Source organism: Hypanus sabinus, chromosome 6 (genome assembly GCF_030144855.1).
Source record: "Hypanus sabinus isolate sHypSab1 chromosome 6, sHypSab1.hap1, whole genome shotgun sequence".
Classification (NCBI taxonomy): domain Eukaryota; kingdom Metazoa; phylum Chordata; class Chondrichthyes; order Myliobatiformes; family Dasyatidae; genus Hypanus; species Hypanus sabinus.
Genome location: NC_082711.1, coordinates 163810309 through 163825054, shown reverse-complemented (window position 1 = coordinate 163825054; position 14746 = coordinate 163810309). Strand labels below are relative to the sequence as shown.

Sequence of the window (14746 nt, the reverse complement as noted above, 5' to 3'; positions counted from 1 at the left end):
TTTGTTTTGTATACCCATTTCCTCTATCTGCAATCCAGTCAAAGCCATTAGCTACAAGATGAAATTAGGTCATTCCAGGTGGCATTTAATCTTGACATAATTGTACCAAAACCTCTATCCCCTTGTATGTGTTTTCTTTATATATAAAGACCAGTACTCCATATACTTTGATTTGTTTCTCGACTACTCTGTGGATATGTTCCCTGGCTTGCTTTGGATCTCCACTACTTCTGGCTTTTTTTTACAAATGGAAATCTTATTCTTTTTTTAGTTGCATTATCAATGACTTCATATTTGTCTACATTTCAGTCCTATTGCTCTGCACTGTTTACAACACAACCTAGCTTTGTATCTATGACAAACTTAGATATGTGGTTCTTTATACCATCACCTAATGAATTCATAAATGTGGAAGATAGTTGCAGCCTCAGTATACTCTTCTGAGGCATCACTAGCCACATCCTCCCAACCAGAGTGCCTGCTCATTATTGTTCTTCAGCCTCTGAACCAACTTCTAACTAGGTCAATAATCAGCTTTCATAACAAATTGTGATCTCCTCCCAAGCAGGTTGTAGTGTTATAAAGAGAGTGGTCTGTCACTTGATACTTTCATATTAAGGCTTGCTTTCCTTTCACTGCTCAAGTCAAATTGATCTGTTCATGCAAGTAATTTTAATCTGTAAATTCAATGCAAGATCTCTTTGTTAAATCTTTGCATGAAAAAATTTATAACATCCTTGGGACTATAAGTTTTCTGCTCCATTTGTTACCCTGTTTTGTTATAAGATCCATTGTTGGGCATTATATTTCTGGGGATATTTCCCCATATAGAATACAGCATTCAAGAAGGTGACTTACTCACTAAAACAAGTTTATACCTAATATAACCACTAGCAGTTTCCCGTACCTTCAAAGGCGATTACTGAAGGATGATAAATGATGTCGCCATATTCTAAAGATGAACAAAAGTGCTTCTCCAGTTCTTTTGTGCTGTTAGATGTGAGGTTGAGGTATTCAAACCTGTTTTTTTAAATTTTGAAGTTACATTCTAGGTAATTAAGTCATTGGGAAAGTTTCTAACTTGGTTTTGGGGATTAGCCACTGTCATTTCCAAAGTATTTAAATTTCTTATTCAGATGATTTATGTATGGACCCTAATGCTATTACTAACTTGAATCATAATCTCTGATAACCCATAGAAATATATTGAAGCATGTGTTGTCCCTGTTGTATTTAGTTTGGCATCGTTGTCCTTTGATATTTTTCAGTTTGGTTAATGAAAACATTAGTTGACAGGTGGAATGAGTGATTCTGACAGAGAGAATGATATGAATTGACTTACTTAATATATTGAGATGGGTTCCTGATCTCTGTCTACCTTGTTGTAACCTTGTACCTGAACTGCACTTTCTTTGTACTGTAATACTCAATTCTACATTGTTATTTTACCTTGTACTACTGCAATGCACTATTGAGAGATGAGAGATTAGCTTTTACATGTATGATGAAATGTACAGTAATGCATTAAATGTGCTGGAGGCCATTTGCAAGTTTCACCATGTTCCTGGTGATAGCATTACATGTCCATATTCATAATTCGTGTCTTTGGCATGTGGGAGAAAATCCGAGCACTTGGAGGCAACTCACATGATCACAGGGAGCGTGTGCAACTTCCTCAAAGACAGAGGTTGGAATTGAACCTCAGCCTTACACCTGGCTTCATAAAGCATTACACTAACTGCTATACTGCTGTGCCGGCTATGATAATGATATGGATGATATCAGTGTCGTGTGCAATGATATGATCTGAAGGGACTGTATGCAAAAGAAGTCTTTCACTGTACATAGGGCAATTTACCAATTAATGATTGTTTTGATTGCTGAACAATCTTGAGGTTGAAATTTTCACTGTAAGTATGAGCATAAAATATATTTGAATAACTTGTATAACCACCAGCCACTTTTAGTGCCACCAAGTCTAAACATTGTAAATGCAGTTTGAAAATAGTACCTTGGGATGTGCCATAGTGAAACTGAGAAAATATTCCCCAAAGTAGCAAGTATTATTTATCAAATCTAAATTGTTCTGTACTACTTAGTCAGCATGGAGGTTATATGACATGTAATTTAACCCATGTCTTGCAGGTGGCATGCAGGACTACAATTATTTGCACGGAGACTGCTTTGAAATCACACTGGAACTCTCCTGCTGTAAATACCCACTTGCCTCTGCACTAGAAGAAGAATGGATCAACAACCGTGACTCGCTTCTAAGTCTAATGGAGCAGGTATTCTAAGGGAAAATGTGATAAAGAAATAGTATGTCAATTACTTTAAGAAGAGGACCTTGCATGTAGATTGAGAGAGACTGTTTCATAGTAAGGAAGGAATGGCTTGTGGAAGGAGAGGGTATTTCATGGAAGGGAGAAGATTAAAATAAGAATGTTAAAGCAAATATGAATTGAAGCAACAAAAGGAGCAAGAAAATTATAGAAACCACAGGATGGATATTCTTTTTGATGCATTCAGGTGTAGTGTTTGCCACTTTCTGTTGTCAAAAGTCAGTTAATACAGGCACCAGTATGATTTTGAGAAATTAGTAAGTGACCTAAAAGGTACCCATTAAAACATCTGTATGTTATAAGCAGTTAGTGGGGAAACATTTGAATCTGTCAAGAATTCAAACTAAATTTTCATACAAAGGCATCAAAAGCAGTTTTAGAATATTACTTTTTCTAGTTTTTACCAAGGAAGCCAAGAAGTTTATAAGAAGAAGGTGGTTATGTTCAAGTTTGAAACATGGAAAATAAATATAGGGAAAATTAACACTGAAGAGAAATAGTAGATCACTTGTCCAAGTAGGATATATCTTTTCTTTCTGATAAAGCATTAATGGAAATAGAAAAACAATCTCTTAATCCTCATTAGATGTAGGAATGTGCCTGAGGACTAAAAAGTTAATACTGTTGTGCTATTATATTCGAAAAGGAAGGTGGATTAATGACAGGTTTATCAAGGAAAGTCAGCTTGGATTTAAAATAAAACCATGTCTGGAAAATTATTAAATTCTTTGCATAATAGAGTAGACGGATCAGAGCATTATAATAGATAATATGTGTGTGTTTTATATAAGGTAAAGGCTTTCCCTGATGTATCATATAGGATACTTAAAATGGAAGCTAATGAGATTAATAAAAATTATGTCAAGCATATAAATCTAGTGTCATGACAAATAGCAAAGAATGCTGGTGGATAAATGTTCCTCAAACAAAGTGGTTTGTCATGCTGTTTCCCCAAAGATCAAATATAGGTTCATTACTGTTTGTGATTTTCATAAACCTCTTGTTACTTCTATACAAAAGCTGTGTAATAACATTTGCAGATGTGATTAAGTTGGTGGATCATGCTGAGGATGGTTGTAAGATTCATCGTGGTGTAATGAATGCTCAAAATGACAGATGGAATTCAGTAAAGCAACCTGTGAACTCGGACATATTTGTGAAGGCCAGTCTCAGGAGGGCAATCTGTTATAAATGATACAAATCTGGAAAATGCATGTAAACAGAATTGCTGCCAATGTATTCAGTTCCTTAAAGGTGACATAAATGTGTGCACATTAGCAAAGGTTGTAAATGTTTTGTTTCTGAACTTCATAAATTAACGGGTTAGGCCTCAGTTGGACTCTGAATATTTCTGGATTTCAGAAAAGACTTATCCCTTAGGATAGATACAGAAAAGATGCAGGATGCTATCAAGATGGAAGACTTCAGTAGAAGAAAAAATCAAAAAATATTAGGACTGTTCAGGGAGAGATAAGAGATGACCAAATACAAACTTATAATGTGATGGTGAAAGATTATCCTGCCTGGTAGGTTGTCAATAACTAGATGTATTGAATTTTAAAAAAACCTGTGGCAAGATATCTGGGTAAGAGGTGAATTTTTTTATTTGACATGTTGGGAACTGGAATTCTGCGCTTGCTGATATAATGGAATTGGATTCCATAAGCTATGTAATATTTGAGCAGCCATTCAAGGGTTAGCATGCAGATTTAGGAGCACAATTGGTTTATAGTTTCAAACAGCTCTGTTCTGTCAGCAAGCTTATATGGGTGCAGTGGAATGAAAGGCTTTACTCTTGTGTTCTGTTTTTCTGATCTTGTAGTACGACCAAAGCACTTCATAAAATAATATCTTCCAGTATAGGTAATACCTTTTTATGTATCACAGCTGAAAATTTTAACTATGCAGTATTTTCTGATGTAACATTTGTCTTCCACATATTCTTTATCCAATAGATCTCTGAACTCTGCTGACGATGATCAGATTTCATTCACTTCTAAGCAATTTATGCTTGGAGCATTTAATTTTTAAGTCTTTTGAATAACTGATTATTTTCTACCAAGTATCAATTACAATTGGAAATTTCTGCTTGTATTTTGCAGGTTCACATTGGTATTGCAGGAATTGTCACGGATGCTGTTTTTGGCTCAGGAATTTCTGATGCAGTCATTGTGGTTGCTGGCATTGATCATAATATCACTACAGGGAGGTTTGGTGATTTCCACAGATTGCTTGTACCCGGATTCTACAATATAACAGTTGTTGCACAAGGGTAAGGAGTTTAACCCAGGGACATTTCCTTGGATCTGTGAATATAGATCTATGCCAGGCAAAGCAATAAGGTGATGCCACTTAGGAGGGGTCACTATATTCAAATTAGATCTGTAGGGTTAAATTCGAGTTCGGCCTTCAATCCCATATTTCATTTTCTTTGTTAATGTAGGATGAGGGAGGGTAGATATATGATTGACACTTGGCATGGACTCAGTGTGCTGAAAGGGCTTGTTACCATGCTGTAGTTCTCTGACTGAACAATTAATTATAGGTGACACATAATCTGATTCCTGCAACTAATGATTTCATTTGTTTCATTATCTGTTATTTGTATGCAGGATCCTATGACACTGATTCTTCTGAGAACTGGTATTTGTGCTGATGTATGGGTGGAGAAGAGACGATGTCTTTTTGGGGAGAGTTATTGACATTTAAGCAATTGCAGGAACTTGGCATAAAAATAGTTTGCTATGCACCTGCACATCAACTGTACGATTCAGCTTTGGCAATCAAATATGCTGATGTTTATGTTTTGTATTGTTCTTCCAGATAGCTCAGATGAAGCATATAATGATTTTTAAAAAATGTATGTCTGCTGCTTTGTATACACCAGCAAAGGAACACTGCTTTTTATCCCTTCTGAAATCTGTCATTATGTCCTAATGAATTGCAGTAGATTCTGGTTAATAGGGCCATTGGTTAATTTGCACAGCCACTTATTTGGGACAACTCCTAAAGAACAAAAGCCAATAAAGAGAATAGCCAGGATTCCCTTCATTTACTTAAGACTCAATGCCACTTAATTGGGATGAGAGACAATTGAACAGTTTCTAACTGGAGTCAGTCATGTGCACTTCTGTGGCTGTTAGACACTTCACCGTGCTTCGAGTAAGCAGTTTTCCAGCAGCATTAGTTGCATGTACTTGTGTTCAAAAAGCAATATTTTTTGCCACTGATAGTTGGCAAAAAATAAACAGTTCAGAAGTATTTTGCTCACTGCAGTTTCAATCATTTTGGCTTGGAGATGCTAGAAATGGCCAGGAGTAAAAATAAAATCATTTCACTACTTCAGTTTAGGAACCACAAAGAATTTGAAGGCATCAACAATAATGTTACAATGAAAATGAAGATTTGGGAGATGCAGTTGTGGAAAACATTGTATAAAGTTAGTCCATTAGCTGCATTGATTTTGTTCATTTACAGTCAATCAGAAGAACATGTCAGCTTACACTGGATGAATTCCTCCATTGATAACTAGTAACCAAAATATACTTTAATAGTACTGTAGTAGTAATGGTTGTGTTCTATTTTTTCTATATTTCATTTCAATATATAATTTGTTACTCAGTTAAGCATTGGCTTATCTTTTTTAAAATACCTTTTTAAACTATTTCCATGAAACTTTGAGTAATTGAGACAGCAACTTAATTGGGCCAGAATGTACTGGTCCTGATGTGTCCTAATTAACCAGAATCCTCTGCTTTTGTATGATGTATGTTCCAAAAACAATTTAGCATTGCTCTAGTCAGCACGTTTTGTAATCTCCCAGACTATACAAAATGAAGTTTGAGACTTTTCCAAAATAAAATTTATCTTTGAATGCACAATGCTGTAAAGCTACGTGGTTACTGATTATAGTGCATCTCGTGGATCAAAATATCAACAGAGCACTGTTTATCTTTAATCTTTTAAATATGTGCAGCTTTGGTATTCACTTGAATCAAGTTACCAGCCGAACAACTTGGTGTGAATTAACATGTTTGAACTTGAAATCCAATAAATCTGCATTGGGTCCTAAATTAGCACAATTTTCAGGGTTGTTTGGTTACTTCTTTATGAAATCGTAATAAATTTATATTTATTTATTATAAAAGAACATTTCTTGTATCTTCACAGTTACATCCCTGTCACTGTCTTCGATGTTGAGGTGCTAGAGGGTCCAGCCGCACAGCTTAATTTCACACTCCAATCTTTAGTAACTGCAGCTAATCATACTATTGAGGCTGTCACTCCAACCGTGGCAAGCTCTACTGAATTCAAGACACAAAACATTTCAGAAATGGAAAATGGACAACAGTCGAACACTATTGAGCCTGAGAACTTCAGACATCATAATTATATAGATATGGAGATCCTATTGAGGAAATATGCAACTGAATATCCCACAATCACAAGACTCTATACCATTGGGAAATCAGTGGAGCGAAGGAATTTGTATGTTATGGAAATCTCGGACAATGCAGGCGTCCATGAAATGGGTATGGTTACAAATAGATAATACAAAATCTACTTGACGTGCATCTAGGTTTCAAAGCTGAAAATGAATGTTCTGTAATCCCCTATTCTCAAGATTTAGTTGTTTTGAGAGCTAGGATTTTATTGTCCCTTTTGTGATTGGAAGTTACTCCATAAAATGAATTTTTTTCCCTCAAGCTTACATAACTTGGTATTTTTCTATAGGAATAAATGGTTTTGATGCAAGTTCTCCATATTTATGAAATGGTCTTTGAGAGTTTTGGGTACTGAAGAAAATAGTAGAGATGTGATATCAAATGCTCACTATATGAGGAGTTTTATGGAAGACACAGGATTGAAAATTTTGTCCAGTTCAGTTTTGTTCCAAGAACATAACCAGAAAGCCAAATTAAAAATTTCAAAAGAAGATAGAACAAAAATATTTGGTACATAAAATGAGAACTTAAAATAGAAACTAATATTAGTATGGTTGTGAGTGATCAACAGATCAGGTTTGAACAGCTTTTACCAGTGGTGCCTCAAAGGTGATTACTGTGTCCTAAGCTGTTTATTACTTAGACCAGTAACTTGGTTGAAAATACAATGCAATGTTTACAGCATGAGGATACAAAACTAGATGGAGAAGGGAGCTCCAAAGAATGTGCAGAGTGTCTACAAGTGAATATGGGAAAGTGCTTTCTACCTTTAAAGAGCTGATGTAACCTGAATTCGCTAGATTGATTCCTGGGGTGAGGAGGTTGCAAGATAATAACTGCAGAACAGTTTTAGAAGAATGAGAGGTGACGTTAATATAAGTTTTGGAAAGCAATTGGTGAAGTGGTTGTGTAATGCACCATCAATAACTCACTCTGAGACGCAAAGGCGAGATATCGGCTTTTATTGACTGGAAGAAGGAACCAGCAGCGAGTGACCACCATACTACATCCTGGAGACCGAGGCCGAGCATCAGGCCTTGATCGCCTTTATACAGGGGTCTGTGGGAGGAGCCACAGGAGCAGTCAGCAGAGGGGCGTGTCCAGACAGGCACACGTAGTTCACCACAATGTGGAGAATGTTTCTTCAAGCTGGAAAGTCTATAATCTTGAAGTGGATAATTTCTTGTAAATTGGTCAAAGGAGAAATTTGATAACTTGGGAGGCTGTAAATCTTTTTGGGATTCTTAATCTTCATAGACTGGGGTTTGGTCATTAAAGTACTTGAGACTGAGAATAATTTGGTTTTTATTTTGAGGCTTTTAAGATTATGGGGCAGAAAAATGACTTTGGATCATGAGTAATCCTTGTTCTCAGTGAATAACGGGGCAAGATGCTGTGATCATTTGGCCCATTTCTTTTGGATTTACAACATTTAGCAGTTAGTTGATGTGTTTGAGACAGTGCTAGCTATAAACATTAGTTCCTACTTGAAACTCTTTGCCAGCATGATACACCCTCATGTCTTGGGTGACAGATGAATATCACTCTTTGCCGGGAGCCAAACTTGCATGCAATTTTATTGCTATATTGTATAATTTGCCTCTGCATTAATTTACAAAATCAGTGGTGTAATATGTTGAGTCAGTGATCTTTAGAAGGAAGTATTAACTGAATTGAGTTAAATAATTTCTGCCTAACCAGGTGAACCTGAATTCAAATACATCGGAAACATGCACGGGAATGAAGTAGTAGGCCGTGAACTTCTCCTGAATCTAATTGAATACCTCTGTAATAATTATGGATTGGATCCTGAAGTGACTGATTTGGTGAATAAAACCAGAATCCACATCATGCCTTCCATGAATCCTGACGGATATGAAGCTTCAGTAGAAGGTGATTATTTTAGCATTGAATTAGAAGACGATAGGTTTTGAAAGAATGTTCAGTAAAATGCGCCCTGGGTGAGACCAATCTAATGATCTTTTCCTGGTGTTCTGGTGGTTGATTTCAAAATACGTCTTGCAGCAGTCACTTATCCATACTTTGTTAAAATTTATTATTAGTACAGTGCGGTGTAGGCCCTTTGGGCCCTTCGAACCACGCTGCCTCTTGAGGACAAAAAGGTCATATGTTCATGGATCTGTTAACGTCTGCTTTCTGATTTGAGTCATAAAGGTTGTTTCCTCCCCAATTATATATTTGAGTTGTTATAACTTCCCCTCTTCAGCAGAATGTATTATACCTATTAAGTAATGTTAGAATGCCTCATTACAAAGCTTGTTCAGCATTTCTATGCAACTAATTATTATGCAAGAATGTGCCCAAGTAGAATGAATTTAAGAAAATGAATTTTCAAAAAATATAAGTACTTAAATCATTGGTCAAACTTGTGACTTGATCTTGTACTTAAAACCTGGTTGCATTGAAACTCCAAGGATCTCTTGAAAAACAGTCTGTGCTCTGCTAATTCTAAGTGCTTTGTCTTTGCAGGAAACAAAAGAATAAATTTTCTATATGTTATCCTTTTCCAAAATGCTAGTGTGTTCTGTTGATCCACAGATTATGTTAGTGTCACGTTTTGGAGAACCTTACTTAACAATATACGCAATATGAAAGTTTCCCTGTTTCTGTGATATGCCTTGCATGCTTCTAAAATACACGCTTGCTTTTGTTTTCAGGGGATGCAAATGGTGTGGTTGGTAGAAACAACAGTAACAACTTTGATCTGAATCGCAACTTTCCTGATCAATTCTATCAAATCACTGACCCGCAACAGCCTGAGACATTAGCTGTGATGGATTGGTTGAGCAGGATTCCTTTTGTATTGTCTGCTAATTTACATGGAGGTTAGTACTTTTTCTTCTTGGGTCAAGTTGGGTTTAATTTGTTATCATTTATTGGACATTTTGAGAAGTTGGTAAGATGATGAAATGGCACAACTTCAATCAATGTCAGAACAAAACTATTTACTTTTCACCTTTTCTTCCAACATTGAAATAACTGAGTCCTAACTTAAATAGTTAAGATCCTGTCTTAATGACTGTCATTGAGATCTGAATCTTGACAGTGAGTGTCAGTATCTTTACCTTCACTTAAGTGGAGGGCGAGAAAAAGCACATCAACAGGCACAAGAATTAGGAGCAGCAGTAGATCACTTTCCCCTTGAGCCTGCTCTGATGTTTTATAAGAACGTGGTTAGTGTAAATGCGACTTATTGCACTCTAAGGTAATCTTCTATCACCGAATCAAAAATCTATGTACCCTTCCCTTAAAGATATTTAAGATATTTATGCTGCTTTTTGAGGAAAAAATTTGAAAGACTCAAGAGCTTCTAAGCATTAGGAAAGAAATCAATGAGGCCATCTTAAATACCCCTTTTCAACAGTGATATCTAGTTCCAGATTCTCCCACCAGAGGAAATAGCTACCCAACGTTTACCCTGACAAGACGTCTCAGAATGTTGTATCTTTCAACCAGGTATTGAAGGAGATGAGAGTTGATGAGCTGGTTTTAATTTTCTATAACTTTTGAAATTTTGGTGAAGTTTAATCAGATTGGAAAATATCACATGTAACCCCATTATTCAGTGAATGAATGAGGCCTCTGTTGTTCAGGTTTGACCATGAATGTTGCTTCCTAGCTACCTAGATATGCAAGCCTGGGCTGTACAATATGGAGAACAAGCTGTTGCCCATGTAGAAAGCACCCCCTCTCCATGCATCTGATGAACCCAAAGGAATGGCAGATACATATATAATTTGGTATCAGCAGCGTCACAGGAGTTGCCAATCAGCATTGAACTCAATGTGGGACTGCCTTAAGGACTCCAGCTCTGGATATTTCCTCGGGGGTTTGATATTAGAGTTCTCCACCTCTTAGATGAGCTGCCAACCACAGCTAATGAACCCCATCTGCTCAAAGCAACTGGTTTTAAGGCACAAGTAACTTGCCTTTACCCCTTCTCCTGTCAGTCAAAACGGTTCTGCCGGGCTTAATTAAGCCACACGTGAAGGCCAGGAGCTGGCCTTGTTTGTCAGAGATTGAGGCTCATGCCATTGGGAGCATTTAATAGGTAATGGGAGCTTGTCCCCATTACCATCCCTGACTATAATAACATTAAGGAGCCTGAGAAAACTAAGCAAGAGAAAAATAGCCAGGCCTTGCAGAAGAGATGTTAGAGAATTATCGCAAGCAAGTTGGCATAAGTTTGGAACTTTTTTCTGTGAAGGGTAAATTGATGCTTATTTCCATAATGGTTATTTTTGTAAATCATGATGTTGAGTGAATCTTAATCTGAAATCTACAGAAGATCATGTGATATGGGGCTTAGGCATGTTTATGGAGATAAAGTACAGGGTGTTATTACATAGATATAGAAACTCAGTGCTTCTCTGCAACTATAGGAGAAAAAGTTTATCTGCTGTATAAAATTCAGGCAAATGTATGAATATGTTCTCTTAGAAAATTTGAAGAACCTTGTGACAATGTTGTATACTTTCATGTATCTTACTAGTACATCAGAACACTTTCAAAGATTGAGTGATTGTGTGCTCTTTATTAGGTTCCCTAGTGGTAAATTACCCTTATGATGATGATCCAGAAGGCAAAGAAAGGTACAGTCAGTCACCAGATGATGCTGTCTTTCGCCAGTTGGCACTTTCTTTTGCCAAGGTATTCAATTTAATGCTGTTACTAAATTAATAGAAAGCTTTCATTTGTTTCCTAAGTGTTTAATTTTAAAAATTGTGCTAGATGTGATGTCATACATTATGATGTTGTAATCTTATTGATACTAATCTCTCAAGTTAAGACTTGCAATTTTGAATTAGCCCTCAAGGCCCATATCTTTCAGAAATGCAGCTACCTGTGCACTTAACACTTATTATGAGCTCGGCTTCATGACTCTGTGATAGTGAATTCCAAAGATTCATTACCCTCTGAAAATAAATTTGTGCCCCCCCCCCCCACAAGTGATCAGCCCTTTATCTTGAAACAGTCTTTTCATTCGAGATGTTTCCACTTCCAATTATTGAAAGTCATCTCAACATCAACTCCTCATGCGCCTTTTAGCTTCTTGAATGTTTTGAAAGGATCACTACTTAGTCTTAATGCCAAAGAATACAGAACTAATCTTTTTTGCTTCACATGATAGGACATCCCAGGAAATGGCCAAATGAATATCCTTCTGACTGCCTTTAATGCTACTGTATCCTTTATTAAGTAAGGGACCCAAAACTGTGTGCAGTACTCCAGGAATGGCTTCATTAACATCCTATATATTTCTAACCAAACTTCCCTGTTTCTTAACTCCATCCCATTTATAATGGAGGCCAATGTATCATTTGCTCTCAGAACTACTTGCTACATCTACCTAACTTTGATTCATGCACAAGAACATTTAAATCCCACTTATTTGCATTCTTTTTCCATTGTAATTATTCACTTTTTGATACCTCATGCTTTCCACAAATTCTGAGTTGCACCTGCTCCTTGCATTTTCTCTCACTACTTTCCTCCCTGGGTGCTGTAATCCCCCTCCATCAATTTCACAGACGGTGAACAGCCTCTCCACTATGCTGCAATTGTTTGCTACCATGATAAAATTGCTACTTATAGTCTCTATTTATCTCTTGAATTAAATTCTTCCCTCCAATTTTGAATAATGAATTATACTATTTAAATCAATTAATGTTAAGCTTGTTGAGATAATGGAAGTACTCATTAAGTGAAAGCTATTTTATCTTGTTTGTGAAATTGATCAAAGAAAATTGCTTCAGACCACAATTTCACAACATAAGTGTCCAGATATAAACATGAATACAAAGGAGATGTTGATTTAATGTGAAGCACTTCAAATTTTCATAATGTAGATTTTTTCTTCACTTCATTAATAAATATTATGGTGGAATATATAGCTGTGATTTTGTTTTTAAAGTTACTTCACTGGTCATGAATATTTTTAAATTAATCTGTTCTTCCTAAGGAAGACAAAGATCAGATTAAAGGAGAGAGGAAGGAAACTATTGGAGATGGTCTTAATTGTAAATGAAATGATGGAAGGCAGTGTTTGTCGCAGGAGCGCCTATGAATAAGCTTCGCAAGTTTGTGCGTGAGAGGCAGTGGAGAGAATGCATAGGGGAGAGAGGATGAACTGAGATGAAGTTTGAATTGACCATTGATGAGCCCTTCTCTGTGTAGAGCATCTGAGGGGGTCGGGGTAAAAAGCAGTAAAGCTTTCCAAGACAACTTATTTTTGCTCTTTGGGTCAGACAGGATTGTAATCAAAGGGTGAGGTTTGAAGGAAGTAGAAAGGCAATGTCTGCAGTGTAGATACGAATGTCCAGACCTGGGCGGGTCTGGAAAGTAGAAAGCTGTCACCAACTCACAATCAAGTCCATGGGCTTGAGGGTAATGCTGTTACAATTATGGATGTATGCTGAATAATTTTGCTTTTTGTGTCCCCAGTCAATCCCAATCGCCTCCCACTGCCCCCATTAATTGAAAACAAGGGAAAAGGGGAAAGACATGATGACAGAAGAGGGGGGTTTAGTGAGGGTAAACAAAAATTTAAGATGAAGTAGTGGGAATGTAAAATGTAAGAATCAAGTTTATTATTACTGACATGCAATGAAATCACCAACAAACTGTTGCCTGCATCAGAGGTGCTATGGCAGTGAGTGAGGTCTGGAGAAAGGTATAAGGAAAGGTATTCCAGAGTGAGCGCTAATCTAAGTTTACCCATGGGATTGAAGTTCAAGGAGATGAGTAGAATCTGCTTCAGTGCGGTTAAATGCTGGGGAAGCTGGAGTTTACCATAAGATGCAGGAGTAGTGTAGAACTATATAAACTTGTCTCAAAAAATTATATTTTAAAGCTGAACAACCAATGCAGATCTCAGCAAAAGCTAATGTAACTATCACTTTGGTTATGGGCACAACAAAGAGGGTAGTACTTTAGATAAAGCAATTTAAATACAATAGATTCTAGTTAATTGGGGCAGTAGTTAGTACTGCTCTTAAAGAACAAAAACTAATCAAGAAAATAGCTGGGATTGCCTTCACTTATTTTGGACACTATGCCACATAATTAGGACGGGGGGAGGGGGGGGGAGGTCATTGCCAAACAGTTTGGAACTAGTCAGTTGCATGTACTTGCGTGGCAAACAGTTTTTAAATGGCATCAATTCTGTGTGCTTGTGGTATGTATCTATCTGGGGCAATAAATACCAGTTCAAAAAGCTGGGATTTTTGGTATCTTATTTTGACTTAATGCAGGAAGGTAATGAATACAGTCCATTATCTGCACCAGGTGTCTGTGACAATTTTATTTATTTACTGTCAATCAAAAGAACGCATCAACATGTTAATGAATTTCTCCATTGATAAGTGTTCGGAATCAAAACTTTTATAGTACTGTAGTAGTATTGGTAGTGTTCTAATTTATTCTGTATTTCATTTCAGTGCATAATTTGCTGCTCAGTTAAATGGTAGCTTGTCTTTTTTTAAAATGACTTTTAATTATTTCCATGAAACTTAAGCTGATTGTGGCAGCTGCTTAATTGGGTCAAAATGTACAGGTCCTGATGTATCCCATTAACTAGAATCCACTGTAATCAGAATTGGCACACAAAGAATGTACAGAATAAACTGAGCTAGTATGATCAATCTGAGGAAAGATCACTGAGGAAGATAACAACACACGTGACGGATGGCCTTCCAAGTAAATTACTTCTTGGTGTTTATTTTAGGAGAATGATGCAATGTACGAAGGTCATCCTTGTGCAAATATATTTCCTGATGAATATTTTGTCCGAGGAATCACAAATGGTGCAAATTGGTATAATGTACCAGGTAAGATGTGTTTTAAGGTTTTACAACTCTGGAATTCACAAGCTTTTTTTTTAAAAGAAAATAGAGCTTAGTTTGAACAAACACGAAATCTGCAGATGCTGGAAATTGA

The 14746-nt window shown here is 36.6% G+C and overlaps 1 protein-coding gene across 1 annotated transcript in view; it reads left to right on the top strand.

Moving 5' to 3' along the window:
- The window catches only part of LOC132396034 (carboxypeptidase D-like), a 66724-nt gene that overhangs the window by 25271 nt on the left and 26707 nt on the right, over positions 1–14746 (top strand). The window contains exons 3-9 of the mRNA XM_059973348.1: positions 2146–2288; positions 4445–4614; positions 6513–6874; positions 8489–8680; positions 9466–9633; positions 11349–11458; positions 14535–14637. Of these exons, the coding sequence (XP_059829331.1) occupies positions 2146–2288; positions 4445–4614; positions 6513–6874; positions 8489–8680; positions 9466–9633; positions 11349–11458; positions 14535–14637 (1248 nt within the window). The remainder of the gene's footprint in view (positions 1–2145; positions 2289–4444; positions 4615–6512; positions 6875–8488; positions 8681–9465; positions 9634–11348; positions 11459–14534; positions 14638–14746) is intronic.